Source organism: Ranitomeya variabilis, chromosome 4 (assembly GCF_051348905.1).
Source record: "Ranitomeya variabilis isolate aRanVar5 chromosome 4, aRanVar5.hap1, whole genome shotgun sequence".
Lineage (NCBI taxonomy): Eukaryota > Metazoa > Chordata > Amphibia > Anura > Dendrobatidae > Ranitomeya > Ranitomeya variabilis.
Window position 1 is genome coordinate 149,776,908 of NC_135235.1, and position 17,834 is coordinate 149,794,741.

The 17,834-nt window shown below is 42.8% G+C and overlaps 1 protein-coding gene across 4 annotated transcripts in view; it reads left to right on the top strand.

Moving 5' to 3' along the window:
* The window catches only part of BMPR1A (bone morphogenetic protein receptor type 1A), a 149,041-nt gene extending 133,424 nt beyond the window's left edge, over window positions 1-15,617 (top strand). For 2 of the 4 annotated variants that reach the window (XM_077259321.1, XM_077259322.1), the window contains exons 6-14: window positions 1,471-1,573; window positions 1,965-2,064; window positions 4,350-4,452; window positions 4,600-4,738; window positions 5,062-5,254; window positions 7,947-8,244; window positions 9,911-10,086; window positions 13,365-13,495; window positions 14,390-15,616. In XM_077259321.1, coding sequence (XP_077115436.1) covers window positions 1,471-1,573; window positions 1,965-2,064; window positions 4,350-4,452; window positions 4,600-4,738; window positions 5,062-5,254; window positions 7,947-8,244; window positions 9,911-10,086; window positions 13,365-13,495; window positions 14,390-14,515 — 1,369 coding nt within the window. In that variant the 3' untranslated portion in view covers window positions 14,516-15,616. Of the gene's footprint in view, window positions 1-1,470; window positions 1,574-1,964; window positions 2,065-4,349; window positions 4,453-4,599; window positions 4,739-5,061; window positions 5,255-7,946; window positions 8,245-9,910; window positions 10,087-13,364; window positions 13,496-14,389 lie in introns of all 4 variants that reach the window. The other 2 variants (XM_077259325.1, XM_077259324.1) reach the window with 2 other exon arrangements.
* Window positions 15,618-17,834: the final 2,217 nt, after the last annotated feature.

Here is a 17,834-nt window from a genome sequence, read left to right on the forward strand (position 1 = left end):
ATACGGCAATCAGACTAGTTCCCTGGATCAACGCCTTATCAAGGAATCTAATACATATACCCTGTAATATTATACTTTTCCAGAAAGGTATCCAGTCCCCTCTTAAATTGAAGCAATGAGTCACTCATTACAACATCATACGGCAGAGAGTTCCATAGTCTCACTGCTCTTACAGTAAAGAATCCGCGTCTGTTATTATGCTTAAACCTTCTTTCCTCCAGACGTAGAGGATGCCCCCTTGTCCCTGTCACCGGTCTTTGATTAAAAAGATCAGCAGAAAGGTCTTTGTACTGTCCCCTCATATATTTATACATTAACATAAGATCACCCCTTAGTCTTCGTTTTTCCAAACTAAATAGCCCCAAGTGTAATAACCTATCTTGGTATGGCAGACCCCCCAGTCCTCTAATAACCTTGGTTGCTCTTCTCTGCACCCGCTCCAGTTCAGTTATGTCTTTCTTATACACCGGAGACCAGAAATGTACACAGTATTCTAAGTGTGGTCGCACTAGTGACTTGTATAGAGGTAAAATTATGTTCTCCTCATGAGCATCTATGCCTCTTTTAATGCATCCCATTATTTTATTTGCCTTTGTAGCAGCTGCCTGACACTGGCCACTGAATATGAGTTTGTCATCCACCCATACACCCAGGTCTTGTAAGACAAATCAGAATGTTATTTAATTACAAAAAAAAAAGCATATACAAAGAGCTGTAGCAGGGATACAAATGATATGCCCCATTGTCAAGGCAAGCCTTCACTAAAGGTACCTTCACACTGAACAACTTTCCAACGAGAACGACGACGATCCGTGACGTTGCAGCGTCATTCACATTCACATTCAGTGCAGGGAAGCCGCCGGCGGGGGACGTGACAGACATCAGAAGGTGAGTATGTAGTGTTTTTTTTTTTACTTTTACAATGGTAACCAGGGTAAATATCGGGTTACTAAGCGCGGCCCTGCACTTAGTAACCCGATGTTTACCCTGGTTACCCGGGTGCTGCAGGGGGACTTCGGCATCGTTGAAGACAGTTTCAACGATGCCGAAGTCGTTCCCCTGATCGTTGGTCGCTGGAGAGAGCTGTCTGTGTGACAGCTCCCCAGCGACCACACAACGACTTACCAACGATCACGGCCAGGTCGTATCGCTGGTCGTGATCGTTGGTAAGTCGTTTAGTGTAACGGTACCTTTTAGGTTAATGGAAAGTGCGCAAGTCCTCACATTCCTTCACCATGTCTCAAGACAAAGAACAAGTTTATTTTTGATATGACAACAGACACTGGGAAAATAGCTAGAGTAGGGGGTGACAGCAATAGATTTCCTAACATATAAACGCATTTAACAAGCATATGAATATTCCAGAATTCACTAAAAGAACAGGGAAGTCTGCCAAGACACTTATTTTCCAGGTTCTACTCCTTTTACAGTTTAGCAATATCTGATGGGAGTTGTATTCATGTTTTGTAGTACAAATGGACATTGCTTTGCTATAATTGAAGAAGATGAGCATGGAGAAATTACATTAACCTCTGGATGCATGAAGCTGGAAGGCTCAGATTTCCAATGCAAGGTAATATTCTTGACAATTTATCTTTTCATACTATGCCTATCAAATGTAAGAACCATTAAAGAGGTTGTGCGTAACCTTCATATGGATGGCCTATCTCCTGGATGGGTCACCAATATGAGACTGGTGTGGGGTCCGACGCTTGACACCGTCATCGATCGGCAGTTATCTGCTCGCTCAGTGGCCAGATATAAGCACTTCTCCGAAGATGAAACAACGGACCTCTGGACATTGGTTGGTGGCCATTGATGAGCATATTAATAATCTCCCATTCACTTTCTTTTGTAATACTGAAAAATCTCTTTAAAGCTTTCAAGTGAATGTGTCAAAAAATATTTGCCACATGCACGGTTTGTGTAAGGCCGAATATCCCTTTTCTGTTTCAAATATATAGGATTCTCCCAAAGCCCAGTTACGAAGGACAATCGAGTGCTGTCGGACTGACTTTTGCAATAAAGATTTGCAACCCACATTGCCTCCGGATGGGACACCAGGTAATTGAGATCCATGATATATAGCTGTATGTGTCCGCATGTCTGTGTATATATGTGCATGTATATCCAAAGTACACATTCATTTCAGGAGATCCCATGGACCCGAGTGACTGGTCCACATCCTCAGTGAAATCGCATTAGATGACTGTGAATCAAATATTATAGAGAGCAATATCTTTCCACCTATGAAATGCCCTCCCTCGGCACCGAGCCAAATGGCTGTCTCTCTAACTGATCCCCTACACTGCACCTCAATAACCTAAACTCTAGGTTACACAAACTATTAGGAACAGACCAGATGTCACCAAATGTCAGTGACAAATAAAAATTCATTCTGAATCGCTGTATTTTCTCCAGAACGCATTAAATGCATACTAAGTGGAACACACATCCTCCACTTCCAGAAAGCATCACAAATAAAGCTAAGAAATGGCTTCAAGAAGTTCTGAAGCCCCAGACATACTGCACAGAACTGATAAATCCCGTTCCGCTCACCACTGGCATTGTAAAACTGACATAGGAAACCCTTTATCTATATTGTCCCCATGTCCCTACTCAAACATATGTGCAAGAATTTCCAAATAATAATTTCTCTCACTTGGAAAAAAATGACTCTTCACCCTCCCCTTCTCTGAGACTGATCTTATTTAATCTACATCCCACACATCAATATCTGAACTGTTCCTCAATATTCCCTCCCTGCTTTATAGAGGTCTTGAAGTTATCTCCTACCCAAAGGATAGCGGATAGCTTTCTGTTCCCTGGAGGTCTTGACGGCCATGGCTCCCACCAATCTTACCCCAGCTGTATGAAGCGGTGGTTGATCATGTGCACTACCGTGCCACTCCATTCATTCTAAAAGAAGCGCTGCCGATCATTCGAGCACTGTGCTAGGCTATCTATGGTGGTCTCATTAGGGATGAACTGAGCAGTAGTGTGCATGATTGGCCTCCTCCGCTTCATTGTACTCTTTGTTCTCAGGATTGGTGGGGTCCACTTCAGTTAAACTCCCAGCAATTGGAAAGTTATTCCCTGTCCTTTAGTTAAGGAATAATTTTTAAACTTGAGAACACTCTCTTTTAATGCAGCAAAATCAGTCATAGCTAGAGACTGGCGATGTTGTGACTTTCCATCATTACGGGAATGCGTCAGTGAATTGATAAGAACCCCTGTCACTCGATTCATACTGCCCAAAGCACAGGTGGCATGAATCCAAGTCTGCACTATTTCAGAGAAAATATAATTTGAAGATCTGGCTGGGGCCATGGGTAGAGATGAGGCTAGTCCGGTGCTGCCCCCAGCCGGCTTTTCCCAGTACCACTCCAGGTGATTAACAGGTCTCTCCCATGTGTGTTCTTAGCAAGAGACCTGTCAATTGGCTAGAGCTGGGATGAGCCGGCCAGGGAGAGCGATGCACTAGTCTCGTCTCCGGTCCTCAGATGGTTCTTCAGAAGGTTTCCTCAGAAACACTGAGCATTTCAGAGTAGAATGTACCTGCTTGCGGTCGTGCAGCCAGGCTCTACTTCATCCTGCCTGTTGTCTGTAGCTAGCTCACATGGAAAACCAGATGGACACAAAAATGAAATGGGAACTATAATTTGTGTCTAAAAACTTGGGAAAACGTACAAAACACGAGTGCACTTAAAGCCTTTCTCAGATAGGACACTGCCGTCCAATCTTATTAACTGTGATTACTGTTCCCCACAGCCACTTCTTTATATTCCTAATATTAGCCCTTCATAATCATTTATTCACATTGCTACTGAAGACCACTCCAAACGATGCAGACCTCCTATCCTCTCATCTTAATCCCACTCCAGGCTTTTTTTGCTTTCATTCTACTGTTCCTCGGAGTTACTGTTGGGCCTGCATTCCCTGGCTTCATTTTTCTTTTCTAGATTCACATACAATGTTCCTTGCATTACTTGAAATGACAAAGAATTAAATAAAAGATAAAAAAAAATAGGACTTTCCATGGCGCACAGTTCAGAAGTGTTGAATTGGGCTTGCACATAAATTTGGGTTAGAGCTATTCTTTCTTGTGCAATAGGTTCTAGTGTTAAAGACGTGAATCACAATCTGTCTCCATATTCTGATTTTTCTGCAGTTTTCTCTTGCACACCTCCAGTGCAGAGTCACAGTAATCTCTCCATACTTGGGCTATTCACTTTATTTCTTAAAATGTACAAGGGGAAATATATTTGTAGGTCTAATTTTGGAAAAAAACTCTCAAACTTACCTTTCTTGTTCTATGCAGTCCTGACTAACGCAGTAATCCTTTTCAGTAGGTATATTTGGCAGAAGTGTCCACGTCATAGCCCTGATTATATCCATTGTGGTCTGCCTATTAATCATGGTGCTCTTCATCTTCATCACCTGCTTGTACAAGTAAGTTCATTTCTAGAAGCATGTTTATTCAATTACTGCATAGTATGCACATTTCTTCTCTATTATTAAGTCTCAAAACCACTACAGATTTCTCGACCAGATCTTTGTACCACTGTGATTTTCCATTAGGACTTTTTCTTCTTGCAGGCACAAACTGGCAACCCAGAGAATGCTGTACAATAGAGACCTGGATCAAGATGAGGCATTTATACCCTCTGGAGAGTCATTAAAGGCGCTCATCGACCTGTCCCAAAGTTCTGGCAGTGGATCTGGGCTTCCACTCTTGGCAAGTCACAATGTCTTTTTACTTGTTCAGACATGGAACAAAAGTAAAGTTGTGAAGCATTTTGTATATCAACTACAGCTAGTCATCAGTTTTAGGCCTCTAGGCTGAAGTCACACCATGTGCTGCAGTATCAGAGCCATATTACAGGGTTATACTTCCAATGAAGCAGCACCTCTTGGGTAGATGTGAGGCCTGATTAATGTACATGGATGTCCTCTTTTCAGTCTTGGGGGGTTGTATAGATTTGCATAGCCAGCTTCTAAGTAAAACCGCAGTTTAGTAGAAAGATACAAGGTGAAGTAACTTCTCATTTGGCCCTACAGGTCCAGAGGACAATAGCAAAGCAAATCCAGATGGTCAGACAGATAGGAAAGGGTCGATACGGAGAGGTTTGGATGGGAAAGTGGAGAGGAGAAAAAGTGGCTGTGAAAGTATTCTTCACTGCGGAGGAAGCCAGCTGGTTCAGAGAGACGGAAATTTACCAAACTGTGTTGATGCGGCATGAGAATATATTGGGTAAGCAAAATTTCAGCAATTTTGAGACACATAGGGATCTATTTGGTGGTGCAAGAAGGTTTGCAGAAATGTATGACCAGCAAAAACTACATTATCTTTAGGGAAAATGGAAACCCCAGGCTGCCTTATATCAGTCAGCTTTTATTAGGTGGCGGACTCCAAAACAGAACGATTGTTACAGCAATAAAGCCTAAGCTGGTCTGCTGCCCACCCCTACTAGCGTACCTACACCCCGCTAAAGTACTTTACCGTCTAGAGCACTGCAGTCGGAGACTTGAGCAAGACACGCTGCAGTTATAGTAGTCTGATTGCCGTATGGGGAGATGAGGAGTCTCATGTGGTTTTTGCTGCCTTCTGGATCCACAAGTTAGGGTATACATCTCTGGCAAAAATTAAGGGACCTCCACATCAAAACCCTGTCATGGGCAGCCCAATCTCCAGACCTGAACCCCATTGGAAACCTCTGGAATGTAATCAAGAGGATGATGGATAGTCACAAGCCATCAAACAAAGAAGAACTGCTTATATTTTTGCGCCAGAAGTAGTGTGAAAGACTGGTGGAAAGCATGCCAAGACGCATGAAAGCTGTGATTAAAAATCGTGGTTATTCCACCAAATATTGATTTCTGAACTCTTCCTGAGTTAAAACATTAGTATTGTTGTTTCTAAATGATTATGAACTTGTTTTCTTTGCATTATTTGAGGTCTGAAAGCACTGTTTTTTTTTTTTTTATTTTGACCATTTTTCTTTGTCAGAAAAAAAATATAAAATGTATTGCTTGGAAATTCGGAGGCATGTTGTCAGAAATTTATAGAATGAAAGAACAATTTACATTTTACTCAAAATATACCTATAAAGAGAAAAATCAGACAAATTGAACATTCTGCAGTGGTCTCTTAATTTTTGCCCGATCTATGATGTTATATTATGATTTCCAGAGGTCATCCAACCTCCTAGTATTGATGGCCTGTCCTATGGGTAAACCATCAATTTTAAACTTGTTTTAGTTGATTATCACCCCTTCCATCAGTTGTTTGAAGAGGGTGCAGAAATTGTGCCCCCTCTTCAATGTTCACAGCAGTTTGAAGGCTGGTTCTTATTATTTTAATATATACTTACCTTGTAATGTCCTCACATCCTCTTCCATCCAGATGTGTCCGGACCCCAGAATTCCAAGCGGCGGAAGTTCACTGACCGCCATACTGGGACACCCAAGTGATGGGTGTCTCGATATGGAAACTGCTGGTGGTACCAGCCTCTTGCGTGGTACCACCAACAGAACACCGTTGCACCACACACACTGTATACGCCGTACTTAGCCTCTTGCACTGTACCACCAGCGCAACACCGTCACAAACATGCCGCCGGGATCAGCCGAATGATTCACTGACTGCCGCCATCTTTGTACAGGAGGAGTGCATGCACAGTTTTAATGTGACCGCCGCTATCTGTCTGCACAAAGATGGAGTCAGTCTGTTTTACTGCCCCTTCATGAATTCCGAGCAGGCGCAGTGAATCATTTGGCTGATCCCGGTGGCAGATGCGCAACATGTCTACAGGCAGAGGAAGCCGGTCACATTAGAGGGGTTTTCCCACAAACGAAAGCTTGTTTTAAAAATTGTCTGTGTCTGACCGTGTATGGGGCATAACACATCTCCTGGGCAGGGGAGGAAGCAAAAGACAATACTGACATTACAGCAGGGGATCACAGTGGATTCATTTTGTCAGGTGAAATATTTTACTGACTGTTTTTAAACAATATTTTACCTCACAGAAGGGAAAGAGAGAGTGGATAGGTGTAGGTGGGTGAGCACATGGGGGGGTGGGGGGGAGATTCTCGGCGCTGCAAAGCCTGCCCCCATCGTGACATTAGCGCCTACATCTAGTTATATATATAGATTATAATATCTCACGACATTTTTTTATTTTATTTTTTAAATGAAAGAAAAGCCATGCAAGATATTCCAATGAAGTGAAAAGTGCGGCATATGCGGTTGCTCCCATAAGCCTGTGTAAGATGGAAACCAGAGGGGAAAATGGTGCTAAAAAGTGAATGCTGTTTGACTAGTAGAAAGTTGTTATGGATCACATGAATTAAAATCACTAAAGCAGCCTTCTCTCTGTGTGTAGATTAGTTAGCTGACAGTTTCTGGAAGAGCAAACTGTTTCTGTGTTAGCAAATAGTTGCTCCATCAAAAGTGAAGAGAATTACCTGTCATTCAAACAAGTCCTCTGTAGCCCATGCCATATGTGTATTAATCTAATATCAACACCTTATGTGTGTGTCTTTTTATTGATCCTTTTGTAATTTTTGTTACCACTTTTTTTCACATCTTAAATCTAAAATATGCGAAGTTTGTTCCTTGCTCCCATTAACGTACCCACAACCCTGAAGAGGGAAAGTGGCTGGTTTGTGTTCCCCTGTGGCTGCAGGAAGAGGAGCTGTGAGGTGACTGGACTAGCTGGGTGCTTGTATGTATACCACACTTCACTTTATACATGTGTATCTGGTATAGGGAGACGTTAATGGTCCTTTCAGCCAAAATTCAAGCCGGACTGTTCACAAGCTATGCTGTCCGTAACCAAGACAAACAAGTGTGCTTCTGTGTGTTGGTAAAAGGGCCTGGCATTCCTTGGTGGGTTTTTCCTCCGGTTTCATAGCTGATGGCGTCTTTTTTTTTTTCCCCTCAGGTTTTATTGCTGCTGATATCAAAGGGACTGGATCATGGACACAAATGTATCTGATAACAGAGTATCATGAAAATGGGTCATTATATGATTTTCTTAAGTGTGCCACCCTGGATTCAAGATCTCTTCTTAAATTGGCTTATTCCGCTGCCTGCGGCCTGTGCCATCTGCATACTGAGATTTATGGTACCCAGGGAAAGCCAGCCATTGCACACAGGGATCTAAAAAGCAAAAACATCCTGATCAAGGAAAACTGGACATGTTGCATTGCTGACCTGGGACTGGCAGTCAAATTTAACAGGTAACTGGCAGCTGCCGCAATGTACAGCCCTTATGATTAGCATAGAGAGAAAAGGGTCTTAATGGGGTACTTCGTCTTCCGCACTGTACAGTCCTGGCCAAGTGTTTTGAGGCCAATTTTGGATTTCACACTTTTTGCCGTTACAATGTTTTTATCTCTTCGGATGTTTCTATGGTTACTGTACAATTGTCAGCATTTCATAACTTTTTACACTTTCATTGACATATGTCAAGTTTATATAAAGACTTAATATTTATAGCGATGACCCTTGTTTAAGAATTCTGCTCTTTGCCCTGGCAGCTGGATAGCTGTATCTGGGCCAAATCCTGACTAATGACAACTCCGTGGAGTTTATCACAATTTCTGTTATTTTGATTACCCGCTTTTTGAGGACTGACCACAGGTTTTCAATGGGATTGAGATCTGAATGGTTTACTGCCCATGGATTCAAGATTTCAATGTGTTTTTTCACTGAGCCACTTAAAGGGGGTATTCCCAACTCCAAGATCCTTTTCCAATATGTAGTAGATGTAGTAGTAATAATAGCAAATACCTTCAATTAGAAATGTAGTATAGTTCTTCTGATTCGCTATGTCTCTTTCCTGATGTGCAGGGCATTGCAGGACCTTAGGTATCCATGGTTACGCCCACTAGCAACTAGCTAACTAACTCACTACATCAGTGGTCATAACCATGGATCCCTAAGGTCCTGCAATGTCTGCACATGAGGAAAGACACATGGCGAATCAGAAGAACTATACTACATTCCTAATTGCAGGTATTTGCTAATAATATTATCACATTATTGTAGAGTGTAAGCTCTCACGAGCAGGGTCGTCTTATTTTGCTTTATTATTGTATTGTTAACATTGTTACCTATGACTGTTGTGTTTGAAACTGTTAAACTGTAAAGCACTGCAGAATATGTTGGCGCTATATAAATAAAGATTATTATTATTGTTATTATCACACCTTCTACATATTGGGATAGAATCTCGGAGATGGGAATGCTCCCTTTAATTATCAGTTGTGCCCTGTGACTGCATCATGCTGGAAAAAGTATTGTTCATTGTTGCCGTCTGATAATTTTAATGAATTTTGCCGTCTGATAATTTTAATGAAGTTATTCTTGGAGGATGTTTAGATCCCATTCTTTATTCATTGCAGTGTTCTTAGGAAAATTTTTGAGTGAGCCCCCTACATGGGTGAAAGCCCCCAAACCTGAATAGTCTTGGAATGCTTTACTGTATAACACAGAACTCGTGGTAGTGCTCATCTTTTCCATGGACAGTCATTCTTTCCGATGGCCCAAACATTCTGAAGGGCTTCATCATATAAAATCACATTACCCCAGTCCTTGTACTTTGTGCAGAATGTCGGTCTGTACTTGTTTTTCTTTGCGGCCCTTGTTGACCCCAGGCCAGTCTCCAAAAGACTTTAGCCTCACTGTGCCTGCTGTCATTGCTGAGCAAGCTCTTTTTTTTTTTTTTTGAGTGCCCCAAAATAAAATTTTAAATTTAAAAATAAAATTTATGATTTCCGAAAAGCAGAGAGACAGGAGAGAGCGGAGTGCCAGAGAGGGGCAAAAGACGAGCTTATACTTTTCGTTGGATAAAAAAACTGCAATCTAAAGAAATAATTCTACTTGCATTTTGTTTTATCTCAGTGACACACATGAAGTTGATATTCCTCTGAACACTCGTGTCGGCACAAAACGGTACATGGCACCTGAGGTCCTGGATGAAAGTTTGAATAAAAACCATTTCCAAGCGTATATTATGGCCGACATCTACAGCTTTAGCTTAATCATTTGGGAAATGACCCGTCGCTGCATCACTGGTGGTAAGTTGTCGTATAAACTACTGTTTAAAGTGCTGTAAACCACAGCTTAAAGGATCTCCCATGAACGTGTGTGTGTGTGTGAGACACGCCCGCCAATGGGTCAATGGGTACCCGCAATCGGACTGGACTAAACTATGGGGGGAGGTCACGGGGCCGTGATACGTTTCCGTGGCCCTGGCCTTTTCATAAAATGGAGGATAAGTATGTGGTGTTTGGTCGCGATGCCACCCGTGGTGTTCGGCAATGGATGGCCAACGCTGTGGTTGAGGTCCACTGGGGCTGATGGTGACGCAGCAAAGATGGTTCAGCTCTACACAGCTAGTGCAGGGCCCCAGGGCAAATATATTTGATTGTTCAGATGGTGGTGAACGTTGGGGTGCAGAGAATAAGTGAAGGACACAGAGAGGTGCAGTTTTCTATACCTTTTACTTGAAAGTAGATGCAATCTGGGGTACCAATTACAGATGACAGATTGAGTCTGGCTTGCCTGGAGGCTTTCAGAGGATCCACCCTGCCAGGTGGGGTTGGGTACCCTCCTTCTGCGCTCTCTTTTAGGGTCCCTGCTGCTTGTAGCTAACCTGCGTCCCTCTCCTGCGTGATGATTTCTAACCTGTATGGCAGACAGCGTGAGCCTATTTCACGGGCAATGTCCTTTTCACTGTCAGCCCTGGGCTCGTGGTCTGCTACTGTGCCTTCAGGGGTTCGGTGTGGTTAGGGAACTTGCAGTCCCCTGCCCTCCAGATTTGGCAGTCAGGACATACAGCACCCGCCCAGCCAAGGACTCTGGCTTCCCTTTTTATCAGCTATACGCAGTTTTTATTCCCCTGAGCTCTTGTCTCTGCTCCTGTCCCTTCCCTCTCTACAGACCAACTGCCAACTCTCCTCTCTCACTGTCCTGTCAGGAGCTCCAGCTGGCTCCCGTTTCCATGACAACTCCCCTGTTTACTCTCAGCTGACTTCTTTCTGACTCACTAACCCCACCTACTGGCCAGAATTTATAAGGAAGTTTGCCTTTCTGGCCTGGAGCAGGAATTGACATGTACACTGTTACCTGGCATGGGGACCTTCCTTCTTGCCTCCAGGCATGACATCACCCCTTAGAGGGAGGCAATGTCACCGTGGCAACCAGACTCTGGGGTGCCGTGTGTGTGCGTGCGTGCATTAATATACTCCTCTACGGCCTCTTTTTCCGGTATCCAGCGCCGTTCAGTGAGGTCACCACTCTTCAGACTATCCGGATTACTTTATGCTGTATAAAAAAACCACACAAGTCAGCTCACCTGTATTCCAATTCCTCCTCATTCCTTCCCACAAGGAAAAAAAGGTCGAGCAGCCAGTAGGAAAATGAAAACAATCCAGCAAAAAAATGGAATCTTGATTTAAATTTCATCATTTATTTATATATAATTAAAAAGCAACGAATGCCATGAATAAGGCTCATGTTGAAACGCGTAGGTTAATGTGACAATTAAATGCTGGTATTGGCATGATGATGTTGCAGTAGCTAGTACTTCAGTGGTGTACCTTATTTGGAATGGAATTTTAACCCCTTCATGACCTTGGGATTTTCCGTTTTTCCATGTTCGTTTTTCGCTCCCCTCCTTCCCAGAGCCATAACTTTTTTATTTTTCCGTCAATATGGCCATGTTAGGGCTTATTTTTTGCGGGACGAGATGTACTTTTGAACAACATCATTGGTTTTACCATGTTGTGTACTAGAAAACGGGAAAAAAATTCCAAGTGCGGTGAAATTGCAAAAAAAGTGCAATCCCACACTTGTTTTTTGTTTGGCTTTTTTGCTAGGTTCACTAAATACTTAAACTGACCTGCCATTATGATTCTCCAGGTCATTATGATTCTCCAGGTCATTACGAGTTCATGGACACCTAACATGTCTAGGTTATTTTTTATCTAAGTGGTGAAAAAAAATTCCAAACTTGCTAAAAAAAAAAAAAAATTGTCCATTTTCCAATACCCGTACTGTCTCCATTTTTCATGACCTGGGGTCGGGTGAGGGCTTATTTTTTGTGTGCCAAGCTGGCGTTTTTAATGATACCATTTCGGTGCAGATACGTTCTTTTGATCGCCCGTTATTGCATTTTAATGCAATGTCGCGGCGACCAAAAAAACGTAATTCTGGCGTTTAGAATTTTTTTCTCGCTACGCTGTTTAGGGATGAGGTTAATGCGTTGTTTTTTTATTGATCGGGCGATTCTGAACGCGGTGATACCAAATATGTGTAGGTTTTTTTATTGATTTATTTTGAATGGGGCGAAAGGGGGGTGATTTAAACTTTTATATTTTTTTATTTTTTTCACATTTTTTTTTTACTTTTGCCATGCTTCAATAGCCTCCATGGGAGGCTAGAAGCTGGCACAACGCGATCTGCTCTGCTACATAGCAGCGATCATCAGATCGCTGCTATTCAGCAGAAATTCTGGTGTGCTATGAGCGCCGACCACAGGGTGGCGCTCAGCTACCGGCGATCAGTAACCATAGAGGTCTCAAGGACCTCTGTGGTTACTCTGCAGAAGCATCGCTGACCCCCCGATCATGTGATGGGGGTCAGCAATGCGCTCATTTCCGGCCACCCGGCCAGAAGCGCTAGTTAAATGCCGCTGTCTGCGTTTGACAGCGGCATTTTACTAGTTAATAGGGGCGGGTGAATCACGATTTCACCCGCCGCTATTGCGGGCACATGTCAGCTGTTCAAAACAGCTGACATGTCCCGGCTTTGATGCGGGCTCACTGCCGGAGCCCTGCATCAAAAAGGGGGATCTGACCTCGGACGTACTATCCCGTCCAAGGTCAGAAAGGGGTTAATCAAGATCCCATTTTTTCCTCTGAATTATCGTCATTTTCCTTCTTTATGCTGTATGTGTGAGTCAGAAGTCTCTTTTGCAGTGTAACCCTATGGAGCGTTAGGAGGCTTCATAGGCTTACATTGTTAGAGACTTCTGACTTGCTCATAGAGTGAACCAGGGAGACTGAAGAGCGGTGACGTCACTGAGAAGAGGAGCAGAACAGTGCTGTATGCTGGAAAAGACAGTGGTAAGTCAGTATACACACACTACATACCATACACAGATTTATGGGAGATAATGTTCATGGGAGGGCTTTTTTAATTCCCTTGGGAAAAGTTCTCCTTCCATTACCCAATTAATTAGGGAATTGTCAGGCTTCAGTGCCCTGTCTGCCAGCTCGAAGTGACACAAAAAGCCAAAGCAAGGTACCCATCACAGCAGCCATTTATTTCTGATTTGCATTCTTTTTTTCAGGTATTGTTGAAGAATATCAGTTGCCATATTATGATATGGTGCCAAGCGACCCATCTTTTGAGGACATGAGAGAAGTAGTGTGCATTAAATGTTTGCGGCCCACAGTGTCAAATAGATGGAACAGTGATGAGGTAGGTGTCTTGGTTTCTTCACTTTCTCCAAGAGACATTTTGTTTTTTTAAAACATAAAGGATCAAATTCCTCATTTGGGAATTTTTTTTTTGCGTCATTTGCTGACTTATTTTTGTGTCAAATTTTTCAAAATGGTGCTCAAAGTTCATTAGTTTTGTGCAAAGTCAAAAATCATGATTATTTTTGTATTTATCCTTTTTTGTAACTTTTTAGGTCAAAAAGTTACACCTTTTGCAAAAACAATTGCACCAAAATTGCCTGCCCTACATAAAATGTTTTTAAATATAAAAACCCACATGGGGCTGGAGTGCATTTGTGTACATTTCTACCCCTTTTCAAACAGTTGCAAATAATAAACCAGGCACAAACAGCTGAAAACATGAAGACCACTCACAATGGTACAAAACAAAAACAGGTGTATATATAAAATAGATGAAAAGAAATTAAAACAATAGCAAGCAAAAACACAAACAAAAAGACCTCTCAAATAAATTAATGAATTGGGCCCAGATTTTCTACAAATTGACTAAAAGTGTTATTCCCGCATCGTTCATGTATGATAAATGCAGGTTCCACCTTTGGGGACAAGAATGTGGCTCTCTTCACTTCTGTGGGAATTGTAAAAAATTCTTCGCAATTTTTTTAAACTCATATACAGAAGTAAATAGATGGCCATGCACAGTCCTTTCCCAGCAGCATGACATAGGCCTCATTCTTGAGATGCCTGCGGTCCTGGAGGTGTCTACTTAGATATTTGCCGACTCCTGAGCAACGCTGCTTACGTCTAAGCTGAGGTCCCTTGCCGGGAGTCCCCATCATGGTACAGATGATATTCTGTAAGTAGATCCTTTCTGTTCCAACAAGTTTCTAATTCTGATTTCTTTTATCTACAGTGCTTGAGAGCGATATTGAAGCTAATGGCTGAGTGTTGGGCCCAAAATCCAGCGTCCCGTCTTACCGCTCTAAGGATTAAAAAGACGCTTGCAAAAATGGTAGAATCACAAGATGTCAAGATTTGACAGTGGAAACTTGGGGCTCCACATCAATGGGACTCTAAACTGAGGGAGCGAAGTGCAAGAAGAGGCAACTGAAGATTCAGCGGCCTCCCTGATCCATTTTGCAGGCTGCTATATAAAGACTTAACTCAGTACTGTGTAGAATAATGTGCCGAGAGCCTCTCTGTCATTGGGAGCCTCTGTGTACATCAGAACAGAATATTTTTGTTTTTATATTTTATCAAGACTTTTATGACCGGCTCAAAGTTCCTGTTTTATTGCATGTTCAAGCTATATTGCTTTCTGTGAAAGCAGCTACCACCAGGTTGTTAAGCTTCCCATATGCACCCTTGTGGAGAAGAAACGTGTCACCGTTGCCTTTTTACAATTTCTACCTGAAGTGAGATTTTCCTTTGTGCCACCAATAATATGCCACATTTTACTTGTTTTATAAAATACCTACCGTGATGGAGCAGACCAGTGCCATTTATGCCAATGACTTTTATCGCAGTATTTCAAATTAGCGACACAGAATTTTGTATTACATTTTTGTTGTTGTTATGATTCTCCCCAAGCGACATCCTCGTTTTGTTTTTAGTGCTATGCATGTGCCATATTGAGGTGTTTTTTAATGTTTGCTCTTAACTGGCAAAAAGAGGAGATAATGATGCCAGAAACTAAATTTATTCAAAGCATTTATGTTGAATTCTGATACAGTAGTATGACCTCTGATACAACAGGAGGTGTCGACAACTCAAATGAAAATACCTATTTAACAAAAATATTTAATGCACTAGGCAGAAACTCAAAACAACCAATATAAATCAAGCGACAATAGAGTATATTTAACTCATAAAAATACATTTATTTGTACTATATTACAACAAAAAACAATTAGAATCAATTTAATAGGTTAGCCTAAAGAAGAGGCTGCTGTCCTTAAAGCAGAGACATTAAACACACACATTTTGGTTAGTGATGAGCGAATATACTCGTTACTCGAGATTTCTCGAGCATGCTCGGGTGACCTCCGAGTATTTTTTAGTGCTCGGAGATATAGTTTTCATCGCCTCAGCTGAATGATTTGCAGCTAGTAACCAGCATAAGTACATGTGGGGGTTGCCTGGTTGCTAGGGAATCCCCACATGTACTTATGCTGGCTAACAGATGTAAATCATTCAGCTGAGGAGATGAAAACTAAATCTCCGAGCACTAGAAAATACTCGGAGGACCCCCGAGCGCGCTTAGTAACCCGATATTTACCCTGGTTACCATTGTAAAAGTAAAAAAAAACTCACTACATACTCACATTCTGATGTCTGTCACGTCCCCCGGCGTCCACAGGGTTACGCGCTGCTGCTCAGAGCTTCCTGCACTGACGTCACAGCTGTGCTCTGCTTTACTGCCGGCGCTGACACATTCAGTGCAGGAAGCTCTGAGCAGCAGCAGCGCGTAACCCTGTGGACGCCGGGGGACGTGACAGACATCAGAATGTGAGTATGTAGTGGTTTTTTTTTTACTTTTACAATGGTAACCAGGGTAAATACCGGGTTACTAAGCGCGGCCCTGCGCTTAGTAACCCGATATTTACCCTGGTTACAAGTGAACACATCGCTGGATCGGCGTCACACAGACCGATCCAGCGATGACAGCGGGTGATCAGCGACGAAATAAAGTTCTGGACTTCTAGCTCCGACCAGCGATATGACAGCAGGATCCAGATCGCTGCTGCGTGTCAAACACAACGAGATCGCTATCCAGGACGCTGCAACGTCACAGATCGTCGTCGTTCTCGCTGCAAAGTCGCTTAGTGTGAAGGAACCTTTAGTGTTTAAGGTTTCTGCTGTAAGGACAGCAGCCTCTGCTTTAGTTACCCTATTAAAATGATTGTTTTTTTGTTTTAATGTAGTAGTATAAATAAGTATTTCTATGGGCTAAATATACTTTATTGTCGCTTGATTTATATTAGGAGGTGTCGACAGCAGCTTTCACTCCATCGAAAACAATTCAACACTCGGCCAAGCCAAACTTTTTTTTTTTTTTTTTTTTTTTTTTAATGTGGAGTCAGATTAGACCAGTTATTCGTGTGTATAGAACCTTAAAGGGAACGGTCAAGTAAAAAAATTGCTGCTAATCAACAACTTAATAATGTTCTGAGCCCTTCTGCTAGGAGGAAATTAACTTTATAGCTCCCCCAGCATTCTCGCTCTTCCTCTCAAAGGGGTGCAGCAGGCAAAGTTTCGGTCACTGCAGCCGCGCCTCCTGACTGACAGCCGGTTTTCAGTCAGTGCCGGGGAACGATTACACCCACCGCGTTCTCTGCGGTGACTGAAACCGTGCCTGCCACAGCACTCTGACTGGAAGAGCGAGGCTGCTGAGGGGGACGGATAAAGTTAATTTCCTCCCAGCAGGGGGGCTCTTAGGCTAGGTTCGCATTGCGTTGGGGCAATCCGTTTAGCGCATACGCTAGCGGATTGCGCTAACGCAATGTCCCAAAAGGGATCGCATTTGGCGATCCCGCTAGCGCAGATGCCCGATCTGCGCTAGCGAGGAACGGACCTCGGACGCTGCAAGCAGCGTTCGAGGTCCGTTCGAAAATAACGGGACATCGCTAGCGCGTGCCAAAAATGGCATGCGTCAGCGACCCGTTAGCACATTGCGGTCAATGGGTGCGCTAACGGACCCGTTACATAGCGTTAATTGCGACAATTGCCCCATGTAACAGAGTCCGCTAGCGGACACCCATTAACGCAATGTGAACCTAGCCTTACTGTGGCAGCCGTACAGGGTCAGAAGGTTAATAGCTTGTTGATCATATTCACATGATAGTCATATGACTCCGTTAAAGGGAATGTCCAGGATTAGAAAAGCTTGAATGCTTTGTTTAAAAAAAAATAATAAACAGCGCCACCTTTTTTTCCTAGTTTGTCTGTTATTTGTAGTACTGCTCCATTCGGTGAATAGTGCAGTACAATCCTGATGACAGGTGACACTGTACTTAGTAGAAGGCAGCTATGATTACAACCCTTTCATTGTGCACATTATTTCTATCATGACATAGGGATAGACACCTATGTTCAGACTACGGTTTTGCAGAGCTTTGTGCCAGCCATTCAGAGCAGGGGCTAGTTGGCTTGGTTAAAGATATTTCCGGTCACCACTGCCCTACTCTGCTATGATGAGGGGCGAAAGACCTGAAACAGCGGTCTACAAATGGGTAGAATTTTCTTTTGGAAAAGAAGCTGGTTTCACTAAATATCTGATGTGGCAAGGCTGCTCAATGGAAGTGCCATGTGTAACTGCAGTATTGCTGTGGATAATTAAACAAATATATATAATGTAT